This window comes from Hoplias malabaricus, chromosome 6 (assembly GCF_029633855.1).
Source record: "Hoplias malabaricus isolate fHopMal1 chromosome 6, fHopMal1.hap1, whole genome shotgun sequence".
Lineage (NCBI taxonomy): Eukaryota > Metazoa > Chordata > Actinopteri > Characiformes > Erythrinidae > Hoplias > Hoplias malabaricus.
This window is the reverse complement of record NC_089805.1, coordinates 18,856,604-18,874,669: the sequence shown is the minus strand read 5'-3', so window position 1 is coordinate 18,874,669 and position 18,066 is coordinate 18,856,604. Positions and strand designations below refer to the sequence as shown.

Sequence of the window (18,066 nt, the reverse complement as noted above, 5' to 3'; positions counted from 1 at the left end):
TTGTAGTTTTAGCAATTTAGCATTAGTGTAAATAGCAGACATCGAAATTCGTGCTAAGTTAAGCTGTATCTACACTTCGTCTCCCCACATTCACCCACCTACTCTCCATTATTCCACCCACCCCCCGTCATACAGCTGGTGCCTGGGTTACTCCTCCAGCCAGTCGTCACATCTTCAAGGTAGCGATATGTAACCACTTAAAACTTTTTTATTTCTTTTTTATTACTGTTTCCACTGTATTTCTTTTTTATTCTTAGTAATGCTACATGTATTTTTTTTTTACTAATTTGAAGGTTTTGTAAACATATATCAGTGCAAAAAGGGTGAATTTCGGGGTGGACTGGAATGCATTAATTGCTTTTTCATTATTTTAAATGGGGAAAATTGACTAGAGAAACAAACTTTTCTACTTACGAACCAGATCACGGAACGGATCAAGTTCGTAGGTAGAGGTTCCACTGTTTGGATTGGAGCAAAAAAAAAACTTGATCGGGACACTATTTCTTAGTCATACATTTTGATAATTATGGTTAGATAATGTTGCATGTTCTACTTGATGTTAAAAATAAACACTAATACTTTGACATTATATTTTGTTATGGTTTTCATAATATTTTATCTTATATAGCCTTTTTTTAGCCATATCGAGATAGGAGTTTTTTGGTCATATTGGCCAGCCCTAATCTGCACACATTTTGACACTGGATTTGTGAGAATCAGATAAGAATTCAGGGACTGCAGAATTATTAATGATAGACAACAGCAGAGAAGAAATGACACTTTGTAAGTTGTGACCATAAGGGAGTGTAAGCTTGTAAGGTTACTAATATAACACTGTTTCTCTGAATCTTGAGTGAGGTGATGCGCTATAACAAATGCCTTCTATGGCAGTATACCTGCCAGATGTTGGACAGACCACTTACAACAGTAAATCTGCCACCATACAACCCAGATATTATAGGTCATTTTAACACTGCAGGTGAATGTGTCCCAAATACAAATGTCTGACCAAATCTGGTATTTGTTATGCTCTTCACAGTATCTTTACAATGTGACAAATATTAAAAAGCCTTTATCTGTTTCTATTTTATTGTCATTTGTAGTCTAATTTGTAGTGTATTTTGAAGAAAGAACCAACATATTTTTTATTTCTGACAATGAAAGCTACCCTAAATGATATTCCTGAAGAAAGCTATTAGGTTGCACTCTCTTTACTCTGCCTTATACCTACTGGACATTTCCATACAAGCCTTGCAGCTTAATTCTGAGTAGAAATATTAATAAGAATAAGAAGTGATACTTTGTTAATGTACTGAGACTCATCATTTAATCAGTTTGTGGCAGTGAACAGGCAAATTAGTGAGCAATTTTTGCACACCCACACTTTGAGCCATGACATATCTGAGTGGTGGGCAACCAGCCATGGTGTCCCGTGAGCCTTTTAGAGTATTGTGCCTTCCACAAGGGCACTTCAGCCCAGGATGCTGATGGAGGAGAAATCTTAAACTCTATTTCTAGAAAATGCTGTTCCCTATAGTGTTGTCAACTTGGCTTGCCAGGTCCTTCTGGTACAAACAAGATAAATTCAGTTTTGCCTAACAAGATAATATGCTGACAGTGTTAATGAGGCTGTCCAGATGTTATACATCAGCACACAGACATCCATGCTAGTTTGAAATGTAGGAAGTGGTGGGGACTCTCAGCCCCCCCCCCCCCCCCCCTTGAGTATAACCTTATATTTATAGTCTTGCCTGATTGGCATTTTGTTCAAACTATAGTGCATGTGTCATTTAAATGCAGTAATATTTTGCCTTTGGTCTTTTTTAGGTGCTTCATTTGGTCGCATAGTAGGCGAGATCATGGCTGCGCTCTTCCCTCATGGCATTTTGTTTGATGGGATACTCTACCGCATCATCCCCGGAGGGTATGCTGTTATTGGTCAGTCTTCGCCTGTACTCTTATACTCTTGCTTTAATTTTTAGTTATGCCTTGAATAACAAAGTGCATTAAAATATACGCATTTAACAGTGGATTTAAACAAAAGGAGATTATTACTCAAAAATTATTATAGAGTTACTTTGGCTTTATCACCAGTAACAACCTAGATGCAACAGATGAGAGCTGATTAAATTGAGAGTGAGCATGATAAAAACTAGGTCATCAAACAATGAATATCCTGTTGTATCTCGTTTCTAAAATTTACCCCAGATTCCAGTCATCTTAGCAAAGCCTGAGCTAAAGAAATAGATGGTGAAATACCTAAGGATATATGGGAGGAAAGTCTCACCAGAATATTCGACTGCTCTATAAAGTCACGTTATTTACTAATTCAATTCAAAATATTGCATTGATTACACTATTCTAAAACTAAACTACACAAGATTTTTCTTGCTATCTCTCCAGTATGTGATGTGTTCAATAGGCATTCTGACTCATTTGTTTATTACATGCCCAGCTTTACAGCCCTTCTGGAATAATATTTTTAAACCACTTTCCAATGTTCTCAAAATTCCCTTGGAGCCAGATCCTATTCTCTTAATATGTGGCTGTTCTACTTCTTTGTCTATGTTTTCATATACAGTTCAACGTATAGTGATGGCCACCATGAGGGTAACTAAAAAAATTATCCTGTTACATTGGAAATCATCTTCAACTGCTTCTTTCAAAAATTGCCTAACGGAAATCTATACATTTATTTCAAAGGGTCAATTGCACACCCGGAAACTGCACTCTCAGGGGCATGTTATTAAATTTTGGGAACCCAAACTTCACCACCTTAAAGAATCTCAAGCATGAGAGAAATATAAAAGAAGTGCTCTCTCCCCCTCTCCTTTTCTTTTCTTTCTTTCTTTTTTTTTCTTTGTGTTTATTTATATGTAATACATGTATCTCCTTTTTCTTGAGAATGTTCTAAATGGATTGGGACAGGGATATGTCTGTTATGAGTATGTTTATGAAAAATTCAATAAAACAAAAAAACAATTATATATATATATATATATATAAAATGAGGTCATTTTAAAGTTATGACCATTTAAGACATGGACTCCAATTCAGATCTCTGAATGTGTTCTGTGGTGTCTGGCACCAAACTTTAGTAACAGATCTTTTAAGTCCTGTAAGTTGCAAGGTGATGCCTCTATGGATCAGTCTAGTTTTTTCCTCTATTTAGTCATTTGTTCCCTCTGTTTAGTAATTTGTCTCTGAATTTAAATTTGTCCCCTCAATTTAAAAATCTGACTGACATGACAGAGGCTATGTGTTCACACACATTTGATCTCTAGTGTTCATTCTTTATTTACATGTTACAACCACATTTTAATAGACTAAAACATTAATAGTTCAGGTAGAGGAAGGAATGAATATACAGCACCCTCCATAATTATTGGCACGCCTAGTTAAGAAGTGTTCTTTGGCTTCTAATAAATTCTTTTTAAAAAAAAATAATATAGGACAACAATGCAAAAAAAAGAGAAAAATCTAAGCTTTAATTCAAGTGCTTTTATTTGGTGGGGGGGGGGGGGGTCACACATTAACAAATAAATCTTTTGAATGAATCATTCAATTATTGGCACCCCTGGTGTTAGTATTTTGTGCAACCTCCTTTTGCCAACAACACAGCACTTAATCTTCACCTATAACTCTTCACAAGGTGGGAGAATACAGAAAGAGGGATCTTCGACTATTCCTATTTGCATAACCTCTCTAAATCATATAGAGTCCTGGGTCTTCTCCTATGCACTCTCCTGTCTGGGGACTGAGGTGGCCATGAGAGGAGCTTGATTTTGTGCCTTGTGAACCATTTTTGAGTAGATTTGGTCACATGTTTAGGGTCATTATTTTGCTGAAAAACCCAGTGACGACTTATCTTTAGCTTTCAGGCAGAGGCCAGATTCTGATTCAAAATGTCCTGATATTTCAAAGAGTTCATGATCCCATGTGTCCTTACAAGGTCCCCGGGTCCTTTGGAAGAGAAAAAGGCCCAAAGCATCACCGATCCTCCCCCATACTTAACAGTGGGTATGAGGTGTTTTCTGTGTACTAATCCTTGGTGTTACACCAGACCCACTTAGAGTTTTTTGGCAACAAACACTCTATCTTGGTCTCATCTGACCAAAGCACACAGTCCCAGTTAAAATCTCAGTACCGCTTGGCAAACTTCACCTGTTTACGCTTATGAGTATAACTCAGAAAAGGCTTTCTCTGTGCATGCCTCCCAAACAGCTTGTTGGCATGTAGATAGCGCCTGATGGTTGTTTGGAAGACCTCATAACTCAAAGATGCTACCATTTGATTAAATTCTCTTACAGTGAGCTTTGGAGAACTTTTTACTTCTCTTACCATCCTTCTCACTGTGCATAGTGGCAAGATACACTTCCGTCCTCTTCCATTATTATTTGTCACAGTTCCAGATGTTTTAAACTTTTTGATGATTGCTCTGACTATAGATATGGGCATCTGCAGGTGAGTGGCTATTTTCTTGTAACCATTGCCTGATTTATGAAGGTCAACGCACATCTGCCTTACTTGAATAGTGTGTTCTCTTGTCTTTCCCAAGTTTAAGGGTGAGTAAGAGAAATAGGCCTCTGTGTAATGCCATATTTATACCCCAGGGAAACAGGAATTGATGAATTACTAATTAAAGGTTCCTAGATACTTTGATCCACTTTATACACTACGGTAGAAATGACATAAATATTTCAAATACATTTATTTCCAAGAAATTGTTAAGGGTGCCAATAATTGTGGAACAGGTGATTTTATGGGCATTAATTGTTTTTTAGTCAAGTTTTTTTTCTTTATTTTTTTTCCACTTGAGTTGAAGGTTGCTAAAGGTTTTCTAAATTTTTTCAGAGTGAATTTATGCTTCTGCAATAAAAACAATAATTTATTTTAAGGCTTTTAACAATTGGATAGTGGACTCCTGTTGCGCATACACACTGTTAGTAGAAAAAAATGTTGACTTGTTTGGTCTGTAGTGATGTTTAGGTGGAACATGTCAAAGTAACATTCACATGAAGGCGAGTACCAAAGAACAATGCAAAAATATCAGATTTTCTTGTTTTGGGGCAGTTTTAGAAGGTAACAGCTGCATAGATGATGCATCACAAAAGTCATGACATTTTTTCAATTGCAGTATAATATATTCTTTCTTTCTTTTGACAGTTGCCACTGTAATCAGATAATCAAAGTTATTCACTTCACCACTTAGTGCTGTAATGTTTTGTATATATGATCCTCTTACAGGTGCAGCTGCGCTGACAGGGGCAGTCACTCACACAGTCTCCACAGCAGTGATTTGTTTTGAGCTGACTGGTCAGATCTCTCACATTTTGCCCATGATGGTAGCAGTTATTCTTGCCAACATGGTAGCCCAGGGGCTTCAACCTTCACTGTATGACTCCATAATTCAGGTCAAAAAGCTACCCTACCTTCCCGAGCTTGGGTTCGGCCATATCAGGTGAGATGACACGTCTGCACAAATGTACTGTTCAGAAACCTTTTTGCATGTCAGTGCAGGATGCATCAAATGCTATGTTCATATTAGTAGGCTAAAGTGGCACTAATACAGTTTATTTTTCTTAATGTGACACAGAGCAGACGGTTTCAGATCTGTGTGTTTTAGAAGTCAGATCCAATGCATTTTACTATGAGATTTCAGGAATTTGCCTGTAGCACTATTTAAGAACAAGCGGAACCCACAGATCATGATAACTATAACAACATGGTAAATGGAACATATCTGATGATCATTGTTGTATTATATGCCATATATTATAACATTTTTGTTGTGGTACCATAAGAATATTGAGCATTGTATAACTGTACAATGTTATACAGCTGTTACTGGCTGAAAAACAAAACCTTGATATATATAGTCAGGTTAAACATAAACACGTTAATGAGTTTTTTCCCCATAATTATATTGTCATGATCTTGCATTGTGGCTGTAAATTTTTAAATCTCCCTCCACCCATTGTTTAAAACTCTAAATTATTCATTAGAATTATATATTTAGATGTTGTTTGCAAGAAAATAAATCCCCTAATGCTTTAAAAGTAACTACACTTATGCCTTCATTCAACATATGCATATCTCTTACATAATAAATAGCTTGCAACCTAAATAATCTTTGAAATGATTTATGCTATTGTTGTTTGTGATTATGTGCTCTTGTTGCTTATAGATTATGCACTGAATGTGGGCAAGTGGGCCATTTAAGGTCTGCTCACACTGAAGACAAATGTGGGTTTAAAGCATGAATGTAAGCTGTCAAAACAGATGTACTGGGCTTGAACACTCAGTTCGAGATTTGAGAGTAAGGCTTGTAATGTGATGGTAGCCAGTGTGTAGGAGGCACCATCTGCTCAGAGGGCTACAGAGCACTTGTCACACATTATCACACCACCAGGATTTACACTTGTCATCAGCATATAATGATGCATGGCCTTGGAGCCCAGCCAGAAAGCACTGAGCAGCTGTACACATATTAGGCTTGTTTGTTTATTATTGTTTTTATTGGTATGCATGACCTTAGGGAAGGCTTGTATGTATGCTGTTAAGCACTACGCAGACACTAAGAAAGGTCTAATGTTTCTGCACTTTTTGCCAGGCAGGATTATATAGGGAATAGGACTGTAAAAACCACTAACTGCCATTTCCCCAGCCTGAAAGATATGCCTGTCTGCCTACCTATATTACCTGGCCACATGCACATGCATTGTATGTGCATTCATCCATGTATTCACAGATGAAATTCCCTGAAAATTCAAAGAGTTCACAACAAACTCTAGGACTATGATAATTTGAGGTGTTTTCTTACATGTGAATGAGACAATGAGGTAGTAATAGTGTTTGAAAAAGTGTTGTGCAGCTCTTTCCAACATTTTCTCCCTGTTACTAATCAAACCATGCCTGTTCATGTGTTTTAAGTAAGTGGCTTTTGAAGGAGCACTGAAAGTAAAGGGTAGGATGTTTTCAGGTTGGAGTTTTCAAAAACTGGCTTATATGTACTGGGTTCTACAAAATCCCATACTCCAACTGTAATAAATTAGACACAATCATTTCTACATATACAAAAGGTACATAATGTTAAACAGCTCTACTAAAAAAAAAAATTGGCATAAATTATATTAAATGACCCTAATATAAAGTGGGACATTGTATTGCGTTAAGAAATGTTCCTGCTTTGGCTATTTGTATTTTGTGCATGCATCTCTTAAGTGTTCTTAAATCTGTTTTGTTTAGAAGTACACTTTGTTTTCTCCTCTGTTACAGTCAATATAATATCTTTGTTGAAGACATCATGGTAAGAAAAGTGAAGTTTCTGTGCTCACAGTCCACATATCGAGAACTGCTTTATATACTTGAATCTACCTCCCTCAAAACAATCCCACTGGTGGATTCAAAAGGTGAGATACTGGGAGAAACACATAATGTTGTTTGACAGTTTGTATGGTCATATATCAAAATATTTATTCATATCTCTACAGTATTATAGGTGCTACAATTTAAATATAGTGTCAAAAAATGCAAACAGAAATAAAAAATAAATCACGTTGGCAAAATATTCCTTCAGTCCCTGCAGTTTTCTTTTGTCACTTTTAGTAATCAAATTCAAACTGAGAATCTAGGTTCATTGTTGCACAGCAAATAAGCCTTTTATGTTTACAATTATTGCGTTTGCCAGATATTTTTATCCCTGGAGCTGTATGACAGCGACACTGCAAGCTGTACCACCATGCTGCCCATTTACAATTCCAATTATTTTATTTTGGTATGCAAATCTAGTGTTTGGATTCTTGCCCAAGGATTCTTATTGGTATAGTGTAGTGTGCTTGTCTTGTAAACTCTAAGGTCCATTGAGCAATGACATAGAAGAACCACTCGGAAGAACCACAAGTGAATATGTTCTGAACCAACTCTCCCCCACCTGTCTCTCAACCAAGAATCAATGATCCTGTTGGGCAGCATTGACCGGTCTGAGCTTCTTGCACTCTGTGACTGGTGGTTGTCAGCAGAGAGGCGTATCCTAATGGAGGGACAGAATTTGCAAGATCAAGGGTTATGTACCAAGGCCAGCTGGGAAACCTTTGCCTTTGTGGATGAAGAAGGAGAAGAAAGTGGAGGTGAAAAGGTATGTGGAAAGAAAAGGGGTTTATTCTGTTTGTACAGACATTACATTATTTATGTCGCAACTACTAGAAACAGTGGTTTAGAATCTGCCTTTATTTCTCTTTACTAAGTTTTTGCATTTTGTGTACTTCCTTTACTGTTTTTTGTCTATTTTTTTAGATTTAGAATCTGCTTTTACTGTGACTTTTACCATTTTATGCAAATATACTTTCTTAAATCTAATATCAAAACATCGCTGGACAGCTTAATAACTTGTACACAATGGTCATGTGGGTTGTCAGCTGGAAATGTAATAATTGAAGTTATGTAATAACACAATTTTGGGAGTAGGACCATGCCCAAACTCCTCCTCTCAACCCTATATATACCCCGCAAACTCACGTCATTTCCACGTCGGACAAACTCGCTTCATTTAGTTCAAGAGACAGATCTCGACTTGACTGCTTCACTACGTCAGCTCGCTCCTCCGCGCTGGGACATTCCTGCTGATCCCCATATTCGGAGCCGTGTTCGGCCATTATCAAACCCACCGAGCCGACTGTTTTAAGAAAACTTGCTCCCAGCTCCACCCTTTTCTCATATTCATTTATCCAACGGGGGGGGTCCGGCTTCATATGCATTCATAAGCCACCCTGAACTCCTCCTCAAATACTTCTGAGTTCACCTCCCCATTTCAGCCTCTACGGGCGTGGTCTGTACTAGCAAAATGAAAGTTAGTTTAAATATCTGCTCAAAATAACATTTTGTGACAAACCTACCATGTCAGAACTCTACAGCATTGAAGAGTAAAGCTGTAATAGCTGTATTAAAGGACACAACCACTATTTTGTTTTTATGTGTTAGAGTACACCCGTACAAGAGGAAAGAAATGGCCCTTTACCTTCTTCCAAAGCACCAGAACCTTCAACAAAACACACCACTCCACGTAAGCTGATTTAATTGTTGTGAGATGAACATGATAAAATCAATATTATGCATAATTGGTCAGAAATATTGTGTTTTTTCTAAGCATTCAGTTTGATCTGGTGTGTACTAGAGTAGAATGTGTTGTCATGTTTCTACTGTCAGTACCACATATTTTCTTTGACTTTCTCACTTTTGTATTTTCCTCTAGAAAAAGGCCCGCTTCAGTCTTTCAGGAGAACTATACGCAATCTGTTCTCTTCCTCTTCAGAAAGTCAAACAGAGGATCAGTCACAGGTGCATAACCTTAAATTCACAAGTAATGTGAAGCAGGCATTATACTGTATTGAATTTTTATTGTGTATTACATTTTGTCTATTACCTTTCATTGCAGAAATGTGTTACAAATTCAGTAACAAATATTATTAATTTGGTGAGGGATTTTTAACATTTTGACCAATGATGTACCTTTCTTTCTTCACAGGAGTCAACCCCTCCACCTCTTACTGATACTATGACACGTGAAGAGGTTGTGGCTCTTTTTTAAATGCATTTTACCTTACAGCTAGGGCTGTTGCAATAACCACAATACGTTAGTACCGCACTATTAAACAACCAACTTCAAGGAATGGCATGAACCATCACCACCGCAGCGTATACATGTTTTCACTTTTATTGCATGGTCTTTCTCGTTTTGCACTTTGGTGTGTGTGTGTGTGTGTAATGAATGTTTTCCCAAATGTTGGCATCTGAACGGTTGAGTGTCAGTCTTCATTTTACAAAATGGACACAATAGCAGCAAGCCTAGTCATAAAACCAAATGCAACCGATAGGTTGGGAGCATTTCAGCATTCAACCAAATGAAAAGTGTGAGCCAGGCAATTCAGATGAGGCAATATGTAAAATCTGTACCAGAAAGCTCACTGTAAAACAGAGAAATCAGAAATTTGAGATTTCATCTAGATACCTATAATCCTGCTATTGAAGCCCAACTGCCTCCACAAGCACAGAGTCATGGAGAAGCCTCAGAAGGAACAATTCAGGCTGGTTCCATGTGGCAATTAGGAATGTAGCACTAGAATCAGGATGAATTAAGTAATTGGGGCAATAATATTTCATATCTCACTTTTGAACCATGTTAAAACATAGCACAAGAACATCTTTCAAAGCGAGAGCCCTACTTACAGCTAACTTGCTTGTGGTTTTGGAGGAATTTTTCATTTTTTGGAAATTAGTAGAAAATACATGACAGTATGAGCTCATATAATGTTGTTTAACCAGATAAAAGCATGGGAGGAGTCAGAGATGGATAAGTCACTGGACTTTGACCAGATCAGGATAGATCCTTCCCCTTTCCAGCTGGTGGAGAGAACGTCACTCCATAAGGTGAGCTGAACATTTATAGAATTTGGGTTTCTTTCCCTTTGAGTTGCAGTTGTCCTTTTATATATATATATATATATATATATAAAGATTAATACAGCCCGAACCGCTTAACATAACGTACAGACTCTGTTCAAATTGAATTTCGAAACTCTCGGCTCTGAGAAGTGTGCTTTGTATTTTTGGAGTCAATTGGATTTGTCCTTTTTAATAAAATTGCATTTAAAAATAAAAATCCTCCCATTGAGATGAATGGCCAAAATGTTCAGATTCAAATCTTAAATGCCATCGATGATGTCAATCACTCTAACTGCCACTGAGTCTCACAGACACACAGCTAGAAACAGTCACAGACACACACATGCATACATTCATTCTCTGAAACCGCTTATCCAATTCAAGGTCACGGTGGGGCCTTACCCAGAATCACTCGGCACAAGACGGGAACACCCTGGAGGGGGGCGCCAGTCCTTCACAGGGCAGCACAAACACACCTACGGACACTTTTGAGTCGCCAATCCACCTACCAACATGTGTTATTTATGATGATATGATGTGGGTGGTGGAGCATTATCAGCACTGCAGTGACATTGATGTGGTGGTGGTGGTGTTAGTTTATGTTGTACTGGTAGGTATGGATCAGACACAGCAGTGCTGCTAGTGTTTTTAAAACCCTCAGTGACACTGCTGGACTTGATGAACAACACACAATGTGCAGCAACAGAGGAGCTACTGTCTCTGACTTTACATCTACAAGGTGCTCCAATGAGCTTGAACTGCCTCGCAGAGCAGACAGTGAGTGGATACCGTATTGCACCAGGTGCATGGCTGTGTCTGATCCACTCATACCAGCACAACACACATTAACACACCACCACCACCACTTGCAGCGCTAAGAATGGTCCACCACCCAAATCATACCTGGTCTCTCACACACAATAACACACACACACACAGACTTCCAGCTCTATTCAAGCACTCTGAATTTTCTTCAGGAAATGCAAATCTAGTTGTTACATTGTCTTTCTGAATTCTTTAAAAGCTATGGATTTTACAAGGAAAGTGTCATTTTTCCCAGGAGACACACATAATTTGAAGGAAATCACCATCAGTTACATTTTTGACAACACAGTTCCATTCTTTGCATTAACCTTTGACTGTTTCAAATTATATTAAAATATTAATATAATTTGTGTTGTACAAAGCCCTGAGTGAAAGCAGGGGAGGAAGGAATTACTGATAGCTTAATTAACAAAACAAGAGTAGACATAAACTGAACTTAAAAACACAGGGTTGCACAGACACACAAACTCACAATGAACCACAGCAACAAACTGCACAGGCAGCTTATATAAAGAGACTAGAGAAGCAGCACCTGTGAGCTGCAGTCACATGACATGCTAAACAGCCCACAAGTACAGGGGTGTGGCTGTAAGCAACAGCAGGGAAAATAAGGCACAATGCAAATACAACACAAAAACAGAAAAACAAAACCAAAACCCATAGTGAGGGATGTTTAACCTAAAGCGTATGTAACTGGGTTGCACACTATATCTTAAGTTGATCCTTTTTACAATATTCACCTTTCAGTTCTATTATTTTGTCCACAATAAAAAGGTAAAGTTAATGGGCAGAACCAGAGTTACATTTACTGTTTTGAGTATGTGTCACATAAATAAGAAGCATCGTTTACCTGCATAGCTCTTTGGACATGTTCCTTCTAATAGAATTCACAGTTTTGCTTTTGGATCAGATAGTATGTATTTGGTTGTATGTTTTTTGTTTTGTTTTGTTTTGCACCATGACCCTGAACTGGATAAGTGGCTACAGATAATGAATGAATGAATAATGAATGAATGTTTTGTTTTGTTTTTGTTTTGCTGGTGACTTTTGAACTTTCTTTTTTCTACCACAGACTCATACATTGTTCTCCTTATTGGGTCTCAGTCATGCCTATGTGACCAGCATAGGCAAGTTGGTTGGAGTTGTGGCACTAAAAGAGGTATGAGAGCAAGTTACAACAAAGGAATATAAAAAAAGGAATATAAAAGGAATATAAAAGGAGTATATAAAAGGAACTTCCACCAAAAGCTCATATGCGCTTGAGATTATTGAAAACTATTATTATTATTTAACACTGTCCAGCATTGCAACAGGAAATGAAACCTATATACAGGTGCATCTCTATAAATGAGAATATAATCAAAAAGTTAATTTATTTCAGTAATTCAGTTCAAAAAGCAAAACTCATATAGATTCATTACAAAAAGAGTGATCTATTTCAAGTGTTTATTTCTTTTAATGTTGATGATTATGGATTACAGACAATGAAAACCCAAACGTATTCTCAGAAAATTATAATAATCAAAAGAAAACACCTGCAAACATTTCCTAAGGCTTTAACATGGTCCCTTAGTCTGGTTCAGTAGGCTACACAGTCATGGGGAAGACTGCTGACTTGACAGATGTCCAAAAGCCAGTCATTGACACCCTCCTGCTGTATTCAGGCATATTAATGGAAAGTTGAGTGGAAGGAAAGTACAGTAGAAAAAGGTGCACAATCAACAGGGATAACCACAGCCTTGATTGTCAAGAAAAGTCCATTAAAAATCTGGGGAGATTCACAAGGAGTGGACTGCTGCTGGGATCAGTGCTTCAAGAACCACCACACACAGACATATCCAGGTCGCATTCCTTGTGTCAAGCCACTCATGACCCAGAGACAACACCTTAAGCTTCTTATCTGGTCCAAGGATGAAAATGACTAGACTGTTGCTCAGTGGTCCAAAGTCTTGTTTTCAGATGAAAGTAAATTCTGCATTACATTTGGAAATCAAGGTCCCAGAGTCTGGTGGAAGAGTGGAGAGGCACACAATCCAAGCTGCTTGAGTCTAGTGTGAAGTTTCCACAATCAGTGATGGTTTGGAGAGTCGTGTCATCTGCTGGTGTTGGTCCACTGTGTTATATCAAGTCCAAAGTCAGCGTGGCTGTCTACCAGGAAATTTTAGTGCACTTCATGCTTCCCTCTGCTGACAAGCTTTATCGAGATGCAGATTTCATTTTCCAGCAGGACTTGGCACTCATCCACACTGCCAAAAGTACCAACACCTGGTTTAATAACTATATTATCACTGTTCTTGATTGGCCAGCAAACTCGCCTGACCTAAACCCCATAGATTTCGGTCAAGAGGAAGATGAGAGACACCAGACCCAATGATGCAGACAAGCTGAAGGCTGATATCAAAGCGACCTGGACTTTCATAACACCTCAGCAGTGCCACAGGCTGATCACATCCATGCCACGCCACATTGATGCAGTAATTCATGTAAAAGGATCCCTGACCGAGTACATATACTGTACATACTTTTCAGTAGGCCAACATTTCTGTATTAAAAATATTTTTTTAAATTGGTCTTATAAAATATTTAAATTTTCTGAGATAATGACTTTTGGGTTTTCATTGGCTGTAAGCCATAATTATCAACATTAAAAGAGATAAACGCTTGAAATAGATCACTCTGTAATAAATCTATATAATATGTTTTATTACTTTCCCTTTTCATACATATTACAAAGTGTAGAAATATAGGTGTCAATGAAATAATTTTTATAACGCCTTTCCCTCAACCCCCACCCCCCGCCCCCCTACCCCACTGGAGTCAGTGTAACATTAGAGCATACAAAAGAAAGGAAACAGGGCATGTCTGCTTTCCACCATACTTAACTTCTATAATATTATACAATTTTCATGTACTGTTCCCAAAATATATTTGCATGTAAAAGAGTATCGCCACTCCAGAAGCCTCAAGAATCCTGTAAATATTGCAGATATTTTCCCCACTTCCACCAATATATATCTAATTGCTCCATCATCCTATATGACAACTTCTCATATGCTGCAATTTTACTCAGCTCTGTAACTCAATCCTGAAATGGTGTTGATCCCACTGTTCTCCAACCCCTTAATATAATTCGTCTCTCAATCATTAAGCTGGTTTGAATCCAACTTTTTAAGTATTCGTCCTGAGTATTCAAGACCGAGTGGTCAGCTAATATAAACAGCCTAGGACATAACGGGATTTGACAACCCAGGATACCACATATATACAGTGCCTTGCGAAAGTATTCGGCCCCCTTGAACTTTTCAACCTTTTGCCACATTTCAGGCTTCAAACATAAAGATATAAAATTTTAATTTTTTGTGAAGAATCAACAACAAGTGGGACACAGTCGTGAAGCAGAATGATATTTATTGGATGTGTCAAACTTTTTAACAAATAAAAAACTGAAAAGTGGGGCGTGCAATATTATTCGGCCCCTTTACTTTCAGTGAAGCAAACTCACTCCAGAAGTTCAGTGAGGACCTCTGAATAATCCATTGTTGTCCCAAATGACGATTTCTGATGTATATATATACATTCTGTACAAGCTACAACAGTGCAGCTTCATAATCAAAGAATTAATGTATTTGACTCTGTGTTTCAGGCTCAAACTGAAATTAATTCATACACACCAAGCACAGTTTATTTGCTCAGTGTTATCTTTGGTTAGTTAGTTTTTATTTGGTCAGTTAATTCAGTGTGAGAGAATTCTTGTATTAATTGCATTTTATGAAATTTGCTTATAATTTAATCTCCTCAGGTTAAAGGCATCACTGATGATTCTGGGGAACTGCTGCTTTCCTCTGTTTTGTTTTACATTCAGAAGTTCTGCGTCTTTTATGGTGTTCCGGTATGTTTGAGGGAGAAAAAAAAACTGTTGTTTGAACGTGGCCGAAATGTAACTTCTCTGTAAATTACCACAGAAACTCATTTGTAACTCGAGTTTAGTTCAGCACTTGCTTTGCAAGCTTTGCTTGCTTTGTTTACTTTCATACAGGTAGTGCTCTTCTGAATAAGTGAGTTCCATCTTAAGTAATCTGAAAAAAAAAGTCAATATTACCCACCTATTGGGCATGATTAAAGCAATATACTCATCTTTTTTCACTGCCTTAATGGATCAATACTCTGTTTTTTTTTTACCCATTTACTGACACTGGGGCTTTGTAAACACATATTAGACCAGTTTCCAGTGCACAAACAGACTGGAGAGCAGCAAATGGTGAGGAAACTCCCTCTGAATTTTATAAAAGGTGCTTTTTGATTAAAATAGTGAAAACATATACTATACAAGAGGGTGCCAAATAGCAGTCAAACAAACTTTGATGCCTCATTAGAGCACTGTTTCTTATCAAGGATACACAGTGAAATCTTCTCTTCTTTTTTCAGCTTCAGAAAGCAATTGAGGGCTCCACAAGGAGTGGTGTCCGTTTGCGTCCCCCTCTGGCCAGTTTCCGCAACACTGTCCGCAAGTCCTCAAAGCCATCACAGACTTCACCAGCTCAATCCTCCCCCATCTCACCACCAGGCTCCCCCTCTTCTCCCATCCAGGCCCAAGTGGTCACTCCTCAAGTCTCCACTGCAGTACCTGTGACTCCAGCCCGGCAGCAAGAGGAGATGGAGGTCTGGATTGAAGGAGTGACACGGGAGGTAGTATTGCAGAACACCAGCAGTTCCACTACAGGAAGCAGCAGCAGTGAGTCTGGAAGTAGCAGCAGCAAGGAAGGAAGTCCCAACAGCAGCCCACAACTTCCCACTTCCTCTCCTCCACCCATCCCTCTCTCCACCCTTCCACCTACCCCTGGGGACAAGAGTGAGGGTGCAGAAGAATTTGATGACAAGGAACCCATTTAAGAGCTGTGAAAAGCGATTTTTTTATTTTTGTATATTTTCTGTTGGTTTTCTATGCCTTTTCTGAAAGTTTGATGTCTTTTGTTTTATTTAGTTTTTGCCTTCTTTTTTCAAAGCATCTGTGAATCTGTAAAAAATTATTTTGGTTTATTCTGTGAAAAGTTTTGTTTCAAGAAATAATATGGCATAAGAGCACACTATTGTATACATTAGGTTTAACAGTTCTTTTTTTCCCCACACTGAATGTTTTCAACAGCACAGACAAAAATAAGGATGTTTTGTCTTTTCATATTTTACAGTAAAAATTGAGAAATATGTTGCACTTGTTCCCAACATTTATGCCTTTTTTACCTACTAGAGCATATAATATTTATAGAAAAGTAAATGTTACTCCTGCTGTATTTTAGCATGAAATCAATTGCTCAAAATCATTAAAGTGGAAAGCATTTGCTAGATTTTATTGCTACATTCTTACAGTTTAACTTTTTTTCTGCACATTTATTGCCTCTTTAAATAATGAAGATGGGATCTACTGTCTTCAATTCATAAGCTGCAGCTTTTGCAATACAATAACATGGAATTACACGGAGAAGGTGTTGTGCTTGCATGTTTGTACAGAGACCACTTTATTTATTTTATTTGCAGTCATGATGGGGCGGCACGGTGGCGCAGCAGGTAGTGTCGCAGTCACACAGCTCCAGGGGCCTGGAGGTTGTGGGTTCGATTCCTGCTCCGGGTGACTGTCTGTGAGGAGTTGGTGTGTTCTCCCCGTGTCCGCGTGGGTTTCCTCTGGGTGCTCCGGTTTCCTCCCACAGTCCAAAAACACACGTTGCAGGTGGATTGGCGACTCGAAAGTGTCCGTAGGTGTGAGTGAATGTGTGTGTGTCTGTGTTGCCCTGTGAAGGACTGGCGTCCCCTCCAGGGTGTATTCCCGCCTTGCGCCCAATGATTCCAGGTAGGCTCTGGACCCCCCGCGACCCTAAATTGGATAAGCGGTTACAGATAATGGATGGATGGATGGATGGATGCAGTCATGATGGCCTTTATGTAGACATAATACATTTTCCAGGACCAGGAATAAAAATAGAAAACACAGATGCCTTGAAAATTTGATATATTATCATTCATTATCTGTAATCACTTATCCAGTTCAGCATCACGGTGGGTCCAGAGCCTACCTGGAATCACAGGGCACCTATGGATGCATTTGAGTAGCCAATCCACCTACCAACATGTGTTTTTGGACCATGGGAGGAAACCCACGCGGACACAGGGAGAACACACTAAACTCCTCACAGACAGTCACCCAGGGTGGGACTCGAACCCACAACCTCCAGGTCCCTGGAGCTGTGTGAGTGTGACACTACCTGCTGCACCAACGTGCCGCCCTCATATTTTAGCAGTTACTTGTATTTAGTATATCATCTCCTTTGCCTTACAGTTTCCATTCTTTTCAAGAGATTTGCTTTTCATTTTCCAAATAAATCTGCAGGGCTATTTTTCCACATCCCCAAATTCACAAATTATTTGCATTTGTGGGTTTGTATAATCCAAGCAGTCCTTTGACAATTCTGGGGTTCAACCAGATCTTCCACAATTCATTTATTTTGATAATTTTTGAAAATGTACTCTGTCCCTGGCTGTTTCCTGACTTTACCCTTCCTGCTTTGTCTTTGCCTGCAAATCAAATAAATAAAGGGTGGTCTCTGGGGCATCATAAATCAGAGTAATTAATTTAACGTGATCTTTTTCAAAGGCAAATATAATAAATTAAACAGAAGTTGTTTGTCAAAGACATGACAACAACATCTCCTGGGACATGTTTGACAAGTATGATTCAAGTTCCTTTTAAGGACCAGTCAAGCAATATACCCTCTCCCTTTTAGCTCTTTGAGTCTTGGGCTTCGTATTTCC

At 38.4% G+C, this 18,066-nt stretch overlaps 1 protein-coding gene across 1 annotated transcript in view; it reads left to right on the top strand.

The window, feature by feature from the left end:
- The window catches only part of clcn1a (chloride channel, voltage-sensitive 1a), a 41,488-nt gene extending 24,847 nt beyond the window's left edge, over positions 1 to 16,641 (top strand). Inside the window, exons 14-23 of the mRNA XM_066674803.1 lie at positions 1,828 to 1,938; positions 5,248 to 5,461; positions 7,279 to 7,412; positions 7,950 to 8,137; positions 8,980 to 9,061; positions 9,251 to 9,336; positions 9,524 to 9,568; positions 10,321 to 10,425; positions 12,338 to 12,424; positions 15,691 to 16,641. Of these exons, the coding sequence (XP_066530900.1) occupies positions 1,828 to 1,938; positions 5,248 to 5,461; positions 7,279 to 7,412; positions 7,950 to 8,137; positions 8,980 to 9,061; positions 9,251 to 9,336; positions 9,524 to 9,568; positions 10,321 to 10,425; positions 12,338 to 12,424; positions 15,691 to 16,155 (1,517 nt within the window). The 3' untranslated portion in view covers positions 16,156 to 16,641. The remainder of the gene's footprint in view (positions 1 to 1,827; positions 1,939 to 5,247; positions 5,462 to 7,278; positions 7,413 to 7,949; positions 8,138 to 8,979; positions 9,062 to 9,250; positions 9,337 to 9,523; positions 9,569 to 10,320; positions 10,426 to 12,337; positions 12,425 to 15,690) is intronic.
- The last annotated feature ends 1,425 nt before the right edge of the window (positions 16,642 to 18,066 follow it).